The sequence below is a fragment of the Scyliorhinus torazame genome, chromosome 3 (genome assembly GCF_047496885.1).
Source record: "Scyliorhinus torazame isolate Kashiwa2021f chromosome 3, sScyTor2.1, whole genome shotgun sequence".
Lineage (NCBI taxonomy): Eukaryota > Metazoa > Chordata > Chondrichthyes > Carcharhiniformes > Scyliorhinidae > Scyliorhinus > Scyliorhinus torazame.
This window is the reverse complement of record NC_092709.1, coordinates 373713972-373734962: the sequence shown is the minus strand read 5'-3', so window position 1 is coordinate 373734962 and position 20991 is coordinate 373713972. Positions and strand designations below refer to the sequence as shown.

The 20991-nt window shown below is 53.2% G+C and overlaps 1 protein-coding gene across 1 annotated transcript in view; it reads left to right on the top strand.

Annotated features, from left to right (window-relative positions):
* Window positions 1-20991, top strand: part of LOC140409453 (disintegrin and metalloproteinase domain-containing protein 12-like) — a 170637-nt gene that overhangs the window by 112462 nt on the left and 37184 nt on the right. The window contains exon 6 of the mRNA XM_072497885.1: window positions 16856-16948. Within this exon, the coding sequence (XP_072353986.1) occupies window positions 16856-16948 (93 nt within the window). The remainder of the gene's footprint in view (window positions 1-16855; window positions 16949-20991) is intronic.

The following is a 20991-nucleotide window of genomic DNA, read 5'->3' as shown; positions in this document are numbered from 1 at the left end:
ATACAGAGTAAAGCTGCCTGCGCACTGTCCCAGCTCACACTCCCAGAGCAAGTACAACATGGGTTAGATACAGAGTAAAGCTGCCTGCGCACTGTCCCAGCTCACACTCCCAGAGCAAGTACAACATGGGTAAGATACAGAGTAAAGCTGCCTGCGCACTGTCCCAGCTCACACCCCCAGAGCAAGTACAACATGGGTTAGACACAGAGTAAAGCTGCCTGCACACTGTCCCAGCTCACACTCCCAGAGCAAGTACAACATGGGTTAGATACAGAGTAAAGCTGCCTGCACACTGTCCCAGCTCACACTCCCAGAGCAAGTACAACATGGGTTAGACACAGAGTAAAGCTGCCTGCGCACTGTCCCATCACCCCCCCCCCCCCAGAGCAAGTACAACATGGGTTAGATACAGAATAAAGCTGCCTGCGCACTGTCCCAGCTCACACTCCCAGAGCAAGTACAACATGGGTTAGATACAGAGTAAAGCTGCCTGCGCACTGTCCCATCACCCCCCCCCCCAGAGCAAGTACAACATGGGTTAGATACAGAATAAAGCTGCCTGCGCACTGTCCCAGCTCACACTCCCAGAGCAAGTACAACATGGGTTAGATACAGAGTAAAGCTGCCTGCGCACTGTCCCAGCACACACTCCCAGAGCAAGTACAACATGGGTTAGACACAGAGTAAAGCTGCCTGCGCACTGTCCCAGCTCACACTCCCAGAGCAAGTACAACATGGGTTAGACACAGAGTAAAGCTGCCTGCGCACTGTCCCAGCTCACACTCCCAGAGCAAGTACAACATGGGTTAGACACAGAGTAAAGCTGCCTGCACACTGTCCCAGCTCACACTCCCAGAGCAAGTACAACATGGGTTAGACACAGAGTAAAGCTGCCTGCGCACTGTCCCAGCTCACACCCCCAGAGCAAGTACAACATGGGTTAGACACAGAGTAAAGCTGCCTGCTCACTGTCCCAGCTCACACTCCCAGAGCAAGTACAACATGGGTTAGATACAGAGTAAAGCTGCCTGCGCACTGTCCCAGCTCACACTCCCAGAGCAAGTACAACATGGGTTAGACACAGAGTAAAGCTGCCTGCACACTGTCCCAGCTCACACTCCCAGAGCAAGTACAACATGGGTTAGATACAGAGTAAAGCTGCCTGCGCACTGTCCCAGCTCACACTCCCAGAGCAAGTACAACATGGGTTAGACACAGAGTAAAGCTGCCTGCACACTGTCCCAGCTCACACTCCCAGAGCAAGTACAACATGGGTTAGATACAGAGTAAAGCTGCCTGCGCACTGTCCCAGCTCACACTCCCAGAGCAAGTACAACATAGGTTAGACACAGAGTAAAGCTGCCTGCGCACTGTCCCAGCTCACACTCCCAGAGCAAGTACAACATGGGTTAGACACAGAGTAAAGCTGCCTGCGCACTGCCCCAGCACACACTCCCAGAGCAAGTACAACATGGGTTAGACACAGAGTAAAGCTGCCTGCGCACTGTCCCAGCTCACACTCCCAGAGCAAGTACAACATGGGTTAGATACAGAGTAAAGCTGCCTGCGCACTGTCCCAGCTCACACTCCCAGAGCAAGTACAACATGGGTTAGATACAGAGTAAAGCTGCCTGCACACTGTCCCAGCTCACACTCCCAGAGCAAGTACAACATGGGTTAGACACAGAGTAAAGCTGCCTGCGCACTGTCCCAGCTCACACTCCCAGAGCAAGTACAACATGCGTTAGACACAGAGTAAAGCTGCCTGCGCACTGTCCCAGCTCACACTCCCAGAGCAAGTACAACATGGGTTAGACACAGAGTAAAGCTGCCTGCGCACTGTCCCAGCTCACACCCCCAGAGCAAGTACAACATGGGTTAGATACAGAGTAAAGCTGCCTGCGCACTGTCCCAGCTCACACTCCCAGAGCAAGTACAACATGGGTTAGATACAGAGTAAAGCTGCCTGCGCACTGTCCCAGCTCACACTCCCAGAGCAAGTACAACATGGGTTAGACACAGAGTAAAGCTGCCTGCGCACTGTCCCATCACCCCCACCCCCAGCGCAAGTACAACATGGGTTAGACACAGAGTAAAGCTGCCTGCGCACTGTCCCAGCTCACACTCCCAGAGCAAGTACAACATGGGTTAGACACAGAGTAAAGCTGCCTGCGCACTGTCCCAGCTCACACACTCCCAGAGCAAGTACAACATGGGTTAGACACAGAGTAAAGCTGCCTGCGCACTGTCCCAGCTCACACTCCCAGAGCAAGTACAACATCGTTAGACACAGAGTAAAGCTGCCTGCGCACTGTCCCAGCTCACACCCCCAGAGCAAGTACAACATGGGTTAGACACAGAGTAAAGCTGCCTGCACACTGTCCCAGCTCACACTCCCAGAGCAAGTACAACATGGGTTAGATACAGAGTAAAGCTGCCTGCGCACTGTCCCAGCACACACCCCCAGAGCAAGTACAACATGGGTTAGACACAGAGTAAAGCTGCCTGCGCACTGTCCCAGCTCACACTCCCAGAGCAAGTACAACATGGGTTAGACACAGAGTAACGCTGCCTGCGCACTGTCCCAGCTCACACCCCCAGAGCAAGTACAACATGGGTTAGATACAGAGTAAAGCTGCCTGCGCACTGTCCCAGCTCACACTCCCAGAGCAAGTACAACATGGGTTAGACACAGAGTAAAGCTGCCTGCGCACTGTCCCAGCTCACACTCCCAGAGCAAGTACAACATGGGTTAGATACAGAGTAAAGCTGCCTGCGCACTGTCCCAGCTCACCCCCCAGAGCAAGTACAACATGGGTTAGATACAGAGTAAAGCTGCCTGCGCACTGTCCCAGCACACACTCCCAGAGCAAGTACAACATGGGTTAGATACAGAGTAAAGCTGCCTGCGCACTGTCCCAGCTCACACTCCCAGAGCAAGTACAACATGGGTTAGACACAGAGTAAAGCTGCCTGCGCACTGTCCCAGCTCACACTCCCAGAGCAAGTACAACATGGGTTAGATACAGAGTAAAGCTGCCTGCACACTGTCCCAGCTCACACTCCCAGAGCAAGTACAACATGGGTTAGACACAGAGTAAAGCTGCCTGCGCACTGTCCCAGCTCACACTCCCAGAGCAAGTACAACATGGGTTAGACACAGAGTAAAGCTGCCTGCGCACTGTCCCAGCTCACACTCCCAGAGCAAGTACAACATGGGTTAGACACAGAGTAAAGCTGCCTGCGCACTGTCGCAGCACACACTCCCAGAGCAAGTACAACATGGGTTAGATACAGAGTAAAGCTGCCTGTGCACTGTCCCGTCACACACCCCCAGAGCAAGTACAACATGGGTTAGATACAGAGTAAAGCTGCCTGCGCACTGTCCCAGCTCACACCCCCAGAGCAAGTACAACATGGGTTAGATACAGAGTAAAGCTACCTGCGCACTGTCCCAGCTCACACTCCCAGAGTAAGTACAACATGGGTTAGATACAGAGTAAAGCTGCCTGCGCACTGTCCCAGCACACACCCCCAGAGCAAGTACAACATGGGTTAGATACAGAGTAAAGCTGCCTGCGCACTGTCCCAGCTCACATCCCCAGAGCAAGTACAACATGGGTTAGACACAGAGTAAAGCTGCCTGCGCACTGTCCCATCTCACACTCCCAGAGCAAGTACAACATGGGTTAGACACAGAGTAAAGCTGCCTGCGCACTGTCCCAGCACACACCCCCAGAGCAAGTACAACATGGGTTAGACACAGAGTAACGCTGCCTGCGCACTGTCCCAGCTCACACTCCCAGAGCAAGTACAACATGGGTTAGACACAGAGTAAAGCTGCCTGCGCACTGTCCCAGCACACACCCCCAGAGCAAGTACAACATGGGTTAGACACAGAGTAAAGCTGCCTGCACACTGTCCCAGCTCACACTCCCAGAGCAAGTACAACATGGGTTAGATACAGAGTAAAGCTGCCTGCGCACTGTCCCAGCTCACACTCCCAGAGCAAGTACAACATGGGTTAGACACAGAGTAAAGCTGCCTGCGCACTGTCCCAGCTCACACCCCCAGAGCAAGTACAACATGGGTTAGACACAGAGTAAAGCTGCCTGCGCACTGTCCCAGCTCACACTCCCAGAGCAAGTACAACATGGGTTAGATACAGAGTAAAGCTGCCTGCACACTGTCCCAGCTCACACTCCCAGAGCAAGTACAACATGGGTTAGACACAGAGTAAAGCTGCCTGCGCACTGTCCCAGCTCACACTCCCAGAGCAAGTAGAACATGGGTTAGACACAGAGTAAAGCTGCCTGCGCACTGCCCCATCACACACTCCCAGAGCAAGTACAACATGGGTTAGATACAGAGTAAAGCTGCCTGCGCACTGCCCCAGCTCACAGCCCCAGAGCAAGTACAACATGGGTTAGATACAGAGTAAAGCTGTCTGCGCACTGTCCCAGCTCTCACCCCCAGAGCAAGTACAACATGGGTTAGATACAGAGTAAAGCTGCCTGCGCAGTGTCCCAGCACACACTCCCAGAGCAAGTACAACATGGGTTAGACACAGCGTAAAGCTGCCTGCGCACTGTCACAGCTCACACTCCCAGAGCAAGTACAACATGGGTTAGATACAGAGTAAAGCTGCCTGCGCACTGTCCCAGCTCACACTCCCAGAGCAAGTACAACATGGGTTAGACACAGAGTAAAGCTGCCTGCGCACTGTCCCAGCTCACACCCCCAGAGCAAGTACAACATGGGTTAGACACAGAGTAAAGCTGCCTGCGCACTGTCCCAGCTCACACCCCCAGAGCAAGTACAACATGGGTTAGATACAGAGTAAAGCTGCCTGCGCACTGTCCCAGCTCACACTCCCAGAGCAAGTACAACATGGGTTAGACACAGAGTAAAGCTGCCTGCGCACTGTCCCAGCACACACACCCAGAGCAAGTACAACATGGGTTAGATACAGAGTAAAGCTGCCTGCGCACTGTCCCATCAGACACTCCCAGAGCAAGTACAACATGGGTTAGATACAGAGTAAAGCTGCCTGCGCACTGCCCCAGCTCACACTCCCAGAGCAAGTACAACATGGGTTAGATACAGAGTAAAGCTGCCTGCGCACTGTCCCAGCTCACACTCCCAGAGCAAGTACAACATGGGTTAGACACAGAGTAAAGCTGCCTGCGCACTGTCCCAGCTCACACTCCCAGAGCAAGTACAACATGGGTTAGATACAGAGTAAAGCTGCCTGCGCACTGTCCCAGCTCACACTCCCAGAGCAAGTACAACATGTGTTAGACACAGAGTAAAGCTGCCTGCACACTGTCCCAGCACACACCCCCAGAGCAAGTACAACATGGGTTAGATACAGAGTAAAGCTGCCTGCGCACTGTCCCAGCTCACACTCCCAGAGCAAGTACAACATGGGTTAGATACAGAGTAAAGCTGCCTGCGCACTGTCCCAGCTCACACTCCCAGAGCAAGTACAACATGGGTTAGACACAGAGTAAAGCTGCCTGCGCACTGTCCCAGCTCACACTCCCAGAGCAAGTACAACATGGGTTAGACACAGAGTAAAGCTGCCTGCGCACTGTCCCAGCTCACACTCCCAGAGCAAGTACAACATGGGTTAGACACAGAGTAAAGCTACCTGCGCACTGTCCCAGCTCAAACTCCCAGAGCAAGTACAACATGGGTTAGACACAGAGTAAAGCTGCCTGCGCACTGTCCCAGCTCACACTCCCAGAGCAAGTACAACATGGGTTAGATACAGAGTAAAGCTGCCTGCGCACTGTCCCAGCTCACACTCCCAGAGCAAGTACAACATGGGTTAGACACAGAGTAAAGCTGCCTGCGCACTGTCCCAGCACACACCCCCAGAGCAAGTACAACATGGGTTAGACACAGAGTAAAGCTGCCTGCGCACTGTCCCAGCACACACCCCCAGAGCAAGTACAACATGGGTTAGACACAGAGTAAAGCTGCCTGCGCACTGTCCCAGCTCACACTCCCAGAGCAAGTACAACATGGGTTAGACACAGAGTAAAGCTGCCTGCGCACTGTCCCAGCTCACACTCCCAGAGCAAGTACAACATGGGTTAGATACAGAGTAAAGCTGCCTGCGCACTGTCCCAGCTCACACTCCCAGAGCAAGTACAACATGGGTTAGATAAAGAATAAAGCTGCCTGCGCACTGTCCCAGCTCACACTCCCAGAGCAAGTACAACATGGGTTAGACACAGAGTAAAGCTGTCTGCGCACTGTCCCAGCTCACACTCCCAGAGCAAGTACAACATGGGTTAGACACAGAGTAAAGCTGCCTGCGCACTGTCCCAGCTCACACCCCCAGAGCAAGTACAACATGGGTTAGACACAGAGTAAAGCTGCCTGCGCTCTGTCCCAGCTCACACCCCCAGAGCAAATACAACATTGGTTAGACACAGAGTAAAGCTGCCTGCGCACTGTCCCAGCTCACACTCCCAGAGCAAATACAACATTGGTTAGACACAGAGTAAAGCTGCCTGCGCACTGTCCCAGCTCACACTCCCAGAGCAAATACAACATTGGTTAGACACAGAGTAAAGCTGCCTGCGCACTGTCCCAGCTCACACTCCCAGAGCAAGTACAACATGGGTTAGACACAGAGTAAAGCTGCCTGCGCACTGTCCCAGCTCACACTCCCAGAGCAAGTACAACATGGGTTAGATACAGAGTAAAGCTGCCTGCACACTGTCCCAGCTCACACTCCCAGAGCAAGTACAACATGGGTTAGACACAGAGTAAAGCTGCCTGCGCACTGTCCCAGCTCACACTCCCAGAGCAAGTACAACATGGGTTAGATACAGAGTAAAGCTGCCTGCACACTTTCCCAGCACACACTCCCAGAGCAAGTACAACATGGGTTAGACACAGAGTAAAGCTGCCTGCACACTTTCCCAGCACACACTCCCAGAGCAAGTACAACATGGGTTAGATACAGAGTAAAGCTGCCTGCGCACTGTCCCAGCTCACACTCCCAGAGCAAGTACAACATGGGTTAGACACAGAGTAAAGCTGCCTGCGCACTGTCCCAGCTCACACTCCCAGAGCAAGTACAACGTGGGTTAGACACAGAGTAAAGCTGCCTGCGCACTGTCCCAGCTCACACCCCCGGAGCAAGTACAACATGGGTTAGACACAGAGTAAAGCTGCCTGCGCACTGTCCCAGCTCACACTCCCAGAGCAAGTACAACATGGGTTAGACACAGAGTAAAGCTGCCTGCGCACTGTCCCATCTCACACTCCCAGAGCAAGTACAACATGGGTTAGACACAGAGTAAAGCTGCCTGCGCACTGTCCCAGCTCACACTCCCAGAGCAAGTACAACATGGGTTAGATACAGAGTAAAGCTGCCTGCGCACTGTCCCAGCTCACACTCCCAGAGCAAGTACAACATGGGTTAGACACAGAGTAAAGCTGCCTGCGCACTGTCCCAGCTCACACTCCCAGAGCAAGTACAACATGGGTTAGATACAGAGTAAAGCTGCCTGCGCACTGTCCCAGCTCACACCCCCAGAGCAAGTACAACATGGGTTAGACACAGAGTAAAGCTGCCTGCACACTGTCCCAGCTCACACTCCCAGAGCAAGTACAACATAGGTTAGATACAGAGTAAAGCTGCCTGCGCACTGTCCCAGCTCACACTCCCAGAGCAAGTACAACATGGGTTAGACACAGAGTAAAGCTGCCTGCGCACTGTCCCAGCTCACACTCCCAGAGCAAGTACAACATGGGTTAGACACAGAGTAAAGCTGTCTGCGCACTGTCCCAGCACACACTCCCAGAGCAAGTACAACATGGGTTAGATACAGAGTAAAGCTGCCTGCGCACTGTCCCAGCTCACACTCCCAGAGCAAATACAACATGGGTTAGACACAGAGTAAAGCTGCCTGCGCACTGTCCCAGCTCACACTCCCAGAGCAAGTACAACATGGGTTAGACACAGAGTAAAGCTGCCTGCGCACTGTCCCAGCTCACACTCCCAGAGCAAGTACAACATGGGTTAGACACAGAGTAAAGCTGCCTGCGCAGTGTCCCAGCTCACACTCCCAGAGCAAGTACAACATGGGTTAGACACAGAGTAAAGCTGCCTGCGCACTGTCCCAGCTCACACTCCCAGAGCAAGTACAACATGGGTTAGACACAGAATAAAGCTGCCTGCACACTGTCCCAGCTCACACCCCCCCAGAGCAAGTACAACATGGGTTAGACACAGAGTAAAGCTGTCTGCGCACTGTCCCAGCTCACACTCCCAGAGCAAGTACAACATGGATTAGACACAGAGTAAAGCTGCCTGCGCACTGTCCCAGCTCACACTCCCAGAGCAAGTACAACATGGGTTAGACACAGAGTAAAGCTGCCTGCGCACTGTCCCAGCTCACACACCCCCAGAGCAAGTACAACATGGGTTAGATACAGAGTAAAGCTGCCTGCGCACTGTCCCAGCTCACACTCCCAGAGCAAGTACAACATGGGTTAGATACAGAGTAAAGCTGCCTGCGCACTGTCCCAGCTCACACTCCCAGAGCAAGTACAACATGGGTTAGACACAGAGTAAAGCTGCCTGCGCACTGTCCCAGCTCACACCCCCAGAGCAAGTACAACATGGGTTAGACACAGAGTAAAGCTGCCTGCTCACTGTCCCAGCTCACACTCCCAGAGCAAGTACAACATGGGTTAGATACAGAGTAAAGCTGCCTGCGCACTGTCCCAGCTCACACTCCCAGAGCAAGTACAACATGGGTTAGACACAGAGTAAAGCTGCCTGCACACTGTCCCAGCTCACACTCCCAGAGCAAGTACAACATGGGTTAGATACAGAGTAAAGCTGCCTGCGCACTGTCCCAGCTCACACTCCCAGAGCAAGTACAACATGGGTTAGACACAGAGTAAAGCTGCCTGCACACTGTCCCAGCTCACACTCCCAGAGCAAGTACAACATGGGTTAGATACAGAGTAAAGCTGCCTGCGCACTGTCCCAGCTCACACTCCCAGAGCAAGTACAACATAGGTTAGACACAGAGTAAAGCTGCCTGCGCACTGTCCCAGCTCACACTCCCAGAGCAAGTACAACATGGGTTAGACACAGAGTAAAGCTGCCTGCGCACTGCCCCAGCACACACTCCCAGAGCAAGTACAACATGGGTTAGACACAGAGTAAAGCTGCCTGCGCACTGTCCCAGCTCACACTCCCAGAGCAAGTACAACATGGGTTAGATACAGAGTAAAGCTGCCTGCGCACTGTCCCAGCTCACACTCCCAGAGCAAGTACAACATGGGTTAGATACAGAGTAAAGCTGCCTGCACACTGTCCCAGCTCACACTCCCAGAGCAAGTACAACATGGGTTAGACACAGAGTAAAGCTGCCTGCGCACTGTCCCAGCACACACTCCCAGAGCAAGTACAACATGGGTTAGACACAGAGTAAAGCTGCCTGCGCACTGTCCCAGCTCACACTCCCAGAGCAAGTACAACATGGGTTAGACACAGAGTAAAGCTGCCTGCGCACTGTCCCAGCTCACACCCCCAGAGCAAGTACAACATGGGTTAGATACAGAGTAAAGCTGCCTGCGCACTGTCCCAGCTCACACTCCCAGAGCAAGTACAACATGGGTTAGATACAGAGTAAAGCTGCCTGCGCACTGTCCCAGCTCACACTCCCAGAGCAAGTACAACATGGGTTAGACACAGAGTAAAGCTGCCTGCGCACTGTCCCATCACCCCCACCCCCAGCGCAAGTACAACATGGGTTAGACACAGAGTAAAGCTGCCTGCGCACTGTCCCAGCTCACACTCCCAGAGCAAGTACAACATGGGTTAGACACAGAGTAAAGCTGCCTGCGCACTGTCCCAGCTCACACACTCCCAGAGCAAGTACAACATGGGTTAGACACAGAGTAAAGCTGCCTGCGCACTGTCCCAGCTCACACTCCCAGAGCAAGTACAACATCGTTAGACACAGAGTAAAGCTGCCTGCGCACTGTCCCAGCTCACACCCCCAGAGCAAGTACAACATGGGTTAGACACAGAGTAAAGCTGCCTGCACACTGTCCCAGCTCACACTCCCAGAGCAAGTACAACATGGGTTAGATACAGAGTAAAGCTGCCTGCGCACTGTCCCAGCACACACCCCCAGAGCAAGTACAACATGGGTTAGACACAGAGTAAAGCTGCCTGCGCACTGTCCCAGCTCACACTCCCAGAGCAAGTACAACATGGGTTAGACACAGAGTAACGCTGCCTGCGCACTGTCCCAGCTCACACCCCCAGAGCAAGTACAACATGGGTTAGATACAGAGTAAAGCTGCCTGCGCACTGTCCCAGCTCACACTCCCAGAGCAAGTACAACATGGGTTAGACACAGAGTAAAGCTGCCTGCGCACTGTCCCAGCTCACACTCCCAGAGCAAGTACAACATGGGTTAGATACAGAGTAAAGCTGCCTGCGCACTGTCCCAGCTCACCCCCCAGAGCAAGTACAACATGGGTTAGATACAGAGTAAAGCTGCCTGCGCACTGTCCCAGCACACACTCCCAGAGCAAGTACAACATGGGTTAGATACAGAGTAAAGCTGCCTGCGCACTGTCCCAGCTCACACTCCCAGAGCAAGTACAACATGGGTTAGACACAGAGTAAAGCTGCCTGCGCACTGTCCCAGCTCACACTCCCAGAGCAAGTACAACATGGGTTAGATACAGAGTAAAGCTGCCTGCACACTGTCCCAGCTCACACTCCCAGAGCAAGTACAACATGGGTTAGACACAGAGTAAAGCTGCCTGCGCACTGTCCCAGCTCACACTCCCAGAGCAAGTACAACATGGGTTAGACACAGAGTAAAGCTGCCTGCGCACTGTCCCAGCTCACACTCCCAGAGCAAGTACAACATGGGTTAGATACAGAGTAAAGCTGCCTGCACACTGTCCCAGCTCACACTCCCAGAGCAAGTACAACATGGGTTAGACACAGAGTAAAGCTGCCTGCGCACTGTCCCAGCTCACACTCCCAGAGCAAGTACAACATGGGTTAGACACAGAGTAAAGCTGCCTGCGCACTGTCGCAGCACACACTCCCAGAGCAAGTACAACATGGGTTAGATACAGAGTAAAGCTGCCTGTGCACTGTCCCGTCACACACCCCCAGAGCAAGTACAACATGGGTTAGATACAGAGTAAAGCTGCCTGCGCACTGTCCCAGCTCACACCCCCAGAGCAAGTACAACATGGGTTAGATACAGAGTAAAGCTACCTGCGCACTGTCCCAGCTCACACTCCCAGAGTAAGTACAACATGGGTTAGATACAGAGTAAAGCTGCCTGCGCACTGTCCCAGCACACACCCCCAGAGCAAGTACAACATGGGTTAGATACAGAGTAAAGCTGCCTGCGCACTGTCCCAGCTCACATCCCCAGAGCAAGTACAACATGGGTTAGACACAGAGTAAAGCTGCCTGCGCACTGTCCCATCTCACACTCCCAGAGCAAGTACAACATGGGTTAGACACAGAGTAAAGCTGCCTGCGCACTGTCCCAGCACACACCCCCAGAGCAAGTACAACATGGGTTAGACACAGAGTAACGCTGCCTGCGCACTGTCCCAGCTCACACTCCCAGAGCAAGTACAACATGGGTTAGACACAGAGTAAAGCTGCCTGCGCACTGTCCCAGCACACACCCCCAGAGCAAGTACAACATGGGTTAGACACAGAGTAAAGCTGCCTGCACACTGTCCCAGCTCACACTCCCAGAGCAAGTACAACATGGGTTAGATACAGAGTAAAGCTGCCTGCGCACTGTCCCAGCTCACACTCCCAGAGCAAGTACAACATGGGTTAGACACAGAGTAAAGCTGCCTGCGCACTGTCCCAGCTCACACCCCCAGAGCAAGTACAACATGGGTTAGACACAGAGTAAAGCTGCCTGCGCACTGTCCCAGCTCACACTCCCAGAGCAAGTACAACATGGGTTAGATACAGAGTAAAGCTGCCTGCACACTGTCCCAGCTCACACTCCCAGAGCAAGTACAACATGGGTTAGACACAGAGTAAAGCTGCCTGCGCACTGTCCCAGCTCACACTCCCAGAGCAAGTAGAACATGGGTTAGACACAGAGTAAAGCTGCCTGCGCACTGCCCCATCACACACTCCCAGAGCAAGTACAACATGGGTTAGATACAGAGTAAAGCTGCCTGCGCACTGCCCCAGCTCACACCCCCAGAGCAAGTACAACATGGGTTAGATACAGAGTAAAGCTGTCTGCGCACTGTCCCAGCTCTCACCCCCAGAGCAAGTACAACATGGGTTAGATACAGAGTAAAGCTGCCTGCGCAGTGTCCCAGCACACACTCCCAGAGCAAGTACAACATGGGTTAGACACAGAGTAAAGCTGCCTGCGCACTGTCACAGCTCACACTCCCAGAGCAAGTACAACATGGGTTAGATACAGAGTAAAGCTGCCTGCGCACTGTCCCAGCTCACACTCCCAGAGCAAGTACAACATGGGTTAGACACAGAGTAAAGCTGCCTGCGCACTGTCCCAGCTCACACCCCCAGAGCAAGTACAACATGGGTTAGACACAGAGTAAAGCTGCCTGCGCACTGTCCCAGCTCACACCCCCAGAGCAAGTACAACATGGGTTAGATACAGAGTAAAGCTGCCTGCGCACTGTCCCAGCTCACACTCCCAGAGCAAGTACAACATGGGTTAGACACAGAGTAAAGCTGCCTGCGCACTGTCCCAGCACACACACCCAGAGCAAGTACAACATGGGTTAGATACAGAGTAAAGCTGCCTGCGCACTGTCCCATCAGACACTCCCAGAGCAAGTACAACATGGGTTAGATACAGAGTAAAGCTGCCTGCGCACTGCCCCAGCTCACACTCCCAGAGCAAGTACAACATGGGTTAGATACAGAGTAAAGCTGCCTGCGCACTGTCCCAGCTCACACTCCCAGAGCAAGTACAACATGGGTTAGACACAGAGTAAAGCTGCCTGCGCACTGTCCCAGCTCACACTCCCAGAGCAAGTACAACATGGGTTAGATACAGAGTAAAGCTGCCTGCGCACTGTCCCAGCTCACACTCCCAGAGCAAGTACAACATGTGTTAGACACAGAGTAAAGCTGCCTGCACACTGTCCCAGCACACACCCCCAGAGCAAGTACAACATGGGTTAGATACAGAGTAAAGCTGCCTGCGCACTGTCCCAGCTCACACTCCCAGAGCAAGTACAACATGGGTTAGATACAGAGTAAAGCTGCCTGCGCACTGTCCCAGCTCACACTCCCAGAGCAAGTACAACATGGGTTAGACACAGAGTAAAGCTGCCTGCGCACTGTCCCAGCTCACACTCCCAGAGCAAGTACAACATGGGTTAGACACAGAGTAAAGCTGCCTGCGCACTGTCCCAGCTCACACTCCCAGAGCAAGTACAACATGGGTTAGACACAGAGTAAAGCTACCTGCGCACTGTCCCAGCTCAAACTCCCAGAGCAAGTACAACATGGGTTAGACACAGAGTAAAGCTGCCTGCGCACTGTCCCAGCTCACACTCCCAGAGCAAGTACAACATGGGTTAGATACAGAGTAAAGCTGCCTGCGCACTGTCCCAGCTCACACTCCCAGAGCAAGTACAACATGGGTTAGACACAGAGTAAAGCTGCCTGCGCACTGTCCCAGCACACACCCCCAGAGCAAGTACAACATGGGTTAGACACAGAGTAAAGCTGCCTGCGCACTGTCCCAGCACACACCCCCAGAGCAAGTACAACATGGGTTAGACACAGAGTAAAGCTGCCTGCGCACTGTCCCAGCTCACACTCCCAGAGCAAGTACAACATGGGTTAGACACAGAGTAAAGCTGCCTGCGCACTGTCCCAGCTCACACTCCCAGAGCAAGTACAACATGGGTTAGATACAGAGTAAAGCTGCCTGCGCACTGTCCCAGCTCACACTCCCAGAGCAAGTACAACATGGGTTAGATAAAGAATAAAGCTGCCTGCGCACTGTCCCAGCTCACACTCCCAGAGCAAGTACAACATGGGTTAGACACAGAGTAAAGCTGTCTGCGCACTGTCCCAGCTCACACTCCCAGAGCAAGTACAACATGGGTTAGACACAGAGTAAAGCTGCCTGCGCACTGTCCCAGCTCACACCCCCAGAGCAAGTACAACATGGGTTAGACACAGAGTAAAGCTGCCTGCGCTCTGTCCCAGCTCACACCCCCAGAGCAAATACAACATTGGTTAGACACAGAGTAAAGCTGCCTGCGCACTGTCCCAGCTCACACTCCCAGAGCAAATACAACATTGGTTAGACACAGAGTAAAGCTGCCTGCGCACTGTCCCAGCTCACACTCCCAGAGCAAATACAACATTGGTTAGACACAGAGTAAAGCTGCCTGCGCACTGTCCCAGCTCACACTCCCAGAGCAAGTACAACATGGGTTAGACACAGAGTAAAGCTGCCTGCGCACTGTCCCAGCTCACACTCCCAGAGCAAGTACAACATGGGTTAGATACAGAGTAAAGCTGCCTGCACACTGTCCCAGCTCACACTCCCAGAGCAAGTACAACATGGGTTAGACACAGAGTAAAGCTGCCTGCGCACTGTCCCAGCTCACACTCCCAGAGCAAGTACAACATGGGTTAGATACAGAGTAAAGCTGCCTGCACACTTTCCCAGCACACACTCCCAGAGCAAGTACAACATGGGTTAGACACAGAGTAAAGCTGCCTGCACACTTTCCCAGCACACACTCCCAGAGCAAGTACAACATGGGTTAGATACAGAGTAAAGCTGCCTGCGCACTGTCCCAGCTCACACTCCCAGAGCAAGTACAACATGGGTTAGACACAGAGTAAAGCTGCCTGCGCACTGTCCCAGCTCACACTCCCAGAGCAAGTACAACGTGGGTTAGACACAGAGTAAAGCTGCCTGCGCACTGTCCCAGCTCACACCCCCGGAGCAAGTACAACATGGGTTAGACACAGAGTAAAGCTGCCTGCGCACTGTCCCAGCTCACACTCCCAGAGCAAGTACAACATGGGTTAGACACAGAGTAAAGCTGCCTGCGCACTGTCCCATCTCACACTCCCAGAGCAAGTACAACATGGGTTAGACACAGAGTAAAGCTGCCTGCGCACTGTCCCAGCTCACACTCCCAGAGCAAGTACAACATGGGTTAGATACAGAGTAAAGCTGCCTGCGCACTGTCCCAGCTCACACTCCCAGAGCAAGTACAACATGGGTTAGACACAGAGTAAAGCTGCCTGCGCACTGTCCCAGCTCACACTCCCAGAGCAAGTACAACATGGGTTAGATACAGAGTAAAGCTGCCTGCGCACTGTCCCAGCTCACACCCCCAGAGCAAGTACAACATGGGTTAGACACAGAGTAAAGCTGCCTGCACACTGTCCCAGCTCACACTCCCAGAGCAAGTACAACATGGGTTAGATACAGAGTAAAGCTGCCTGCGCACTGTCCCAGCTCACACTCCCAGAGCAAGTACAACATGGGTTAGACACAGAGTAAAGCTGCCTGCGCACTGTCCCAGCTCACACTCCCAGAGCAAGTACAACATGGGTTAGACACAGAGTAAAGCTGTCTGCGCACTGTCCCAGCACACACTCCCAGAGCAAGTACAACATGGGTTAGATACAGAGTAAAGCTGCCTGCGCACTGTCCCAGCTCACACTCCCAGAGCAAATACAACATGGGTTAGACACAGAGTAAAGCTGCCTGCGCACTGTCCCAGCTCACACTCCCAGAGCAAGTACAACATGGGTTAGACACAGAGTAAAGCTGCCTGCGCACTGTCCCAGCTCACACTCCCAGAGCAAGTACAACATGGGTTAGACACAGAGTAAAGCTGCCTGCGCAGTGTCCCAGCTCACACTCCCAGAGCAAGTACAACATGGGTTAGACACAGAGTAAAGCTGCCTGCGCACTGTCCCAGCTCACACTCCCAGAGCAAGTACAACATGGGTTAGACACAGAATAAAGCTGCCTGCACACTGTCCCAGCTCACACCCCCCCAGAGCAAGTACAACATGGGTTAGACACAGAGTAAAGCTGTCTGCGCACTGTCCCAGCTCACACTCCCAGAGCAAGTACAACATGGATTAGACACAGAGTAAAGCTGCCTGCGCACTGTCCCAGCTCACACTCCCAGAGCAAGTACAACATGGGTTAGACACAGAGTAAAGCTGCCTGCGCACTGTCCCAGCTCACACACCCCCAGAGCAAGTACAACATGGGTTAGATACAGAGTAAAGCTGCCTGCGCACTGTCCCAGCTCACACTCCCAGAGCAAGTACAACATGGGTTAGATACAGAGTAAAGCTGCCTGCGCACTGTCCCAGCTCACACTCCCAGAGCAAGTACAACATGGGTTAGACACAGAGTAAAGCACCCCCTGCACTGTCCCGTTTAACACTCTCAGGGCAGCTCGAGAATGGTTCAGATACAGAATAAACCACCCCTATACCAGTGGTTGGCAATCTGTGGCACACGCGGCCCAGCTGGGTTCGGAGTGTGACCCACGAGACATGTTGATGACCGTTGTCCATGCGCAGAGTTTCTGCGTTCCACTGATTTCCATCTGTGTAGTTTTTCTCCACCTGGGATGACTGAAAGTGAGAGTCAGTGAAGGGAGGTGCGTGCTGATTGCTCACAACATTGACTCTGAGAGCTGTGAACACCCTCTGCATCCAAAGTGTAAACACTTATTTTGTTTCCACAACTTGTTAGTGAAAATCCTCTTAGCATGTTGCGATTTCACCCCAGTAACTGGTGTTCTCTGTTTGATTTGCCCTCAGGATTGTATGGACTGCTGCTGCCTGCCGTTGACGTGTAAATTCAAACCTGGTGCAAAATGTTCATCCCTTGGTGCCTGCTGTAAAGACTGTAAAGTAAGGTCTCATTGGGTCATTCTGTGTCATTCCGAGCATGTTCGGGTACTATTGATAACAGGAGGAGGGCTGTTCAATCCACACTGATTCCCTCTTGCCACCTATGCGTCAGGTGAAGGTGTTTGAATTAGTTTTGAAAGAATAAATAATGGTGTGTTTTCCCAATCCCACATTTTTGCGACAATGGGCAATATGCTCCACATTAGTCTGGGAGATCAAAGGGCAGTCGGAGGCCATTTGGCCCATCGAGTCTGTTCTGCTATTCAATCAGATCTTAATTGATTTGATGTGATAATTTGCCACTCCACTTTCCCACCTTGATTCCCTTACTGATTAAAAATCTGTCTCTCTCCGCCTTGAACATAATTAACGACCCAGCCTCTACAGCGCTCTGCAGTAAAGAATTCCACAGATTCACCACTCTCTGAAAAAAAGACTTTTAATTCCAGATCATTTAAATTCAAATTCCACCAACATCTCTGGTGGGATTCAAACCTGGGTCACTCTTGTGAGGGGGTCGGAGAATCCAGCACGAGCTGTAGAATAGAAAGAAATAACAATTATTTACAATATTTAAATGAAATGATAGATGAAAACATTAGATATGCAGCAGCAACAGTAACTCCCTTGTTGCTCACTCCTCTCTAGCTGTTTCCAAACTGGCCAGCTTTATTTATGCAGGGAGTCTGCTAATGATTTCTCCGCCCCCTCATTGGGGAAGCTCATACTCCCAGAGGATTGTGGGATTGTCATTATTCCCCAGCCAATGGTAAGCAGGCAGGTTATAACACCCCCTCCCCCCCCCAAAGTCCAAGGAATCCACCGAAGACCCTGGCGAAGGAGGGTGTTGGACTCGTTTTGCCGCAGGCCGGACACCATTTGCACGCGGCACTGGATCGGGCGGCGTGTGACGAGACGGAGAACGGCGCTTCCGTGATGAACGGCGCAATGGTTGTACGTCCACGGCCCGTGGGCCCGAGGGTTCTCCCTCGGAGGCGTCCTGTGTCTCCATCTCGGAGGTGGAGTCCAAAGCCTCTGTCGCCTCTGCGTCTCTACCTCCACGCGGTTCTGCAACGACCTGCGCAGGGCTTTGAGTGCGGCACCAGAGGAAGATGGTGAGGATGATCCTCCACTCTGTCTGGTCTCTGCAGCTGTAGAAGTGATCTCCGGGGGCGGGGAACCTTTGGAAGAAATGGTCTTCTGGACCGAACGTGGTCTACATGTTTGCGCTGGAGACGACCCTGGGCTTGCACCTGGTAAGAGATAGGGCCCGTTCGGCGAAAGATAACGCCAGGGACATACTGGGCACCCCCAGTAAAATTTCAAACGAACACTGGGTCACCGGGCACAAATTGCTGAATCGGCCAATGCTGAGAAAGGCCGTGTCCCTGCCGTTCTTGAGTGTGGCGTACTTTTGCGGCAATGCCCGGGAAAACCATGGTAAGGCGGGTGCAAAGTCTCTGGCCCATTAGGAGTTCCGCGGGAGCTACCCCAGTCACCGCATTGGGGGGGGGGGGGGGGGAGGTGGTTCTGTATGAAAACAAAAAAACGAGCCAGTCTCGTGTCTATTGACCCGGAAGACTGCTTCTTTAGGCCTCGTTTGAATGTCTGCATTGCGCGCTCTGCCAACCCATTGGAAGCCGGGTGGTAAGGGGCAGTGCGGATATGGTGTACACCGTTCACCTTCATTAACCTTGCCAACTCCTCACTTGTGAACCGAGTGCCGTTGTCCGTGACCAGCACCTCAGGGAGGCCACGCGTACTGAAAGAAAAGCGCAGCTTTTCAATTGTTGCGCAGGATGTTGTCCCCTGCATCTTATGCACCTCTAACCGTTTAGACTGGGCATCGATTAGTAGAAGGAACACGGATCCTTGAAAAGGGCTGGCGAAATTCGCATGCAAGCGTGCCCAAGGCCGCCCTGGCCATTCCCAGTGATGTAGGGGCACGGCCGGCGGAAGCTTCTGATGCTCCTGGCAAATGGAGCAGTTTTGGGCCACCTTCTCAATGTCGGCGTCGAGGCCTGGCCACCAGACATAACTCCGGGCCAACATTTTCATCTTGGTCACGCCCGGATGCCCATTGTGCAAGTCTGTTAGTATCAGTTCCTGGCCTTTTTCCGGGACAATCACACGCGTCCCCCACAAGAGGATACCGTCTTCCACGCTGAATTCTGACAGCTTGGAGGAAAATGCCCGCAACTCGCCTGGGAGCTGTCTATGCTGCCCACCATACAGGACTATGTGCCGAACCTTTGACAAGACTGGCTCCGTCTGGGTCCACTGACGGATCTGTGATGCCGTGACAGGCAAGGTGTCCATAAAATTTAGGGTTGCGACCACCTCACCGGTCGTGGGGGTCGACATGGGGCCGGTCGATAAAGGCAATCGGCTCAGTGCGTCGGCATTCGCTATCTGCGTTCCTGGTTTGTGCTCCAGAGAATACTCATATGCAGCAAGCAACAAAGCCCAGCGCTGGATCCGTGCGGAAGCAATGGGCGGTATTGGCTGATCTTCTCGAAAAAGTCCCAACACAGGCTTATGATCAGTCACGATAGAGAAGTGACAGTCATACACATATACATGCGTTTCACCTCAAAGACCACCGCCAGGCCCCCCTTCTCGATCTGCGCGTACTTTTTCTCCGCTGCAGTCAATGTGCGGGAGGCGAAAGCTATCGGCCGCTCGGCCCCGTTCTCCATCTTGTGGAACAGGACGGCCCCAATACCTTATAGAACATAGAACAGAACAATACAGCACAGTACAGGCCCTTCGGCCCACAATGTTGTGCCGACCATTTATCCTAATCTAAGACCAACCTAACCTACACCCCTACAATTTACTGCTGTCCATGTGCCTGTCCAAGAATCGCTTAAATGTCCCCAATGACTGACTCCACCACCTCTGCTGGCAGTGCATTCCACACACCTGATATACCTTCAATTCACCAAGAGGCTGAGAGAGCGAGTGAACATAAGGCTTTATTAGTCGTGAACTTGCCTAGCCAGAGTCGGTTGTGCAGATGAGTGCCACCCGCAGGTGGCCAGGTTATATATGGCCCCGGTAAGGGCGGAGCCAGAGGCGGAGCCCACCGGGGTTACAGTACAGTACCTGGAAGCAGCTCGTATCACCACTTCCAGGTCAACTGTTACATTAGGTGGTTACAGTGTCATGCATTATGGTGAATACATTCACCACATTCACCCCCTGTTAAAAAATCAAACCCAGCGGGGGTGACGTGGGGTCATTACATATTCAGTCTATCTGGAGGCCGGATCATTCTCTTCGGCCTCCTCAGCTCTGGTGGTGCGGCGGGCACGGTTGTTGCAGGTGGTGACTCCAGGGGTGTTGTGTCTGGAGCTGGAGCCTCAGTCCGGTGAGTCGGAGACGGTTGGGGTGTCGGGGTAGACAGGGGGTGGTGGGTGGCGGCAGTGTCGGCACGGGACAGTACAGGACACCCAGGGCGGCATACGGGGCGGGGGTGGGGGCGGGTATCGTTGGGGGGGGGGGGGGGCGCGTTCGCAGGGGAGACCGCATCTTGCCATCCCTCCTGGTGCGCCATGTAAGCGTACTGGGGTTGGCGTGAAGCAGCTGGACTCTCTCGACCAGTGGGTCAGTCTTATGGCTCCTCGTGTGCCTCCGGAGAAGGACTGGTCCCGAAGTTGACAACCAAGTTGGAAGCGAAATCCCGGAGATGGACTTCCTGGGGAAGATAAACAAACGATTGTGAGGGGTCTCGTTCGTGGCTGTGCAGAGGAGCGATCTGATGGAGTGGAGGGCGTCGGGGAGGACCTCCTGCCAGCGGGGGATCGGGAGACTTCTAGACCGGAGGGTCAGAACGACGGCCTTCCATACCGTCGCGTTCTCCCTCTCCACCTGCCCGTTTCCCTGCGGGTTATTGCTCGTAGTCCTGCTCGACGCGATGCCTTTGCTGAGCAGGTTCTGGCGTAGCTCATCGCTCATGAACGATGTACCCCGGTCGCTGTGGATGTAGGCAGGGAAACTGAACAGTGTGAAGATGCTGTGCAGTGCCTTTATTACAGTGG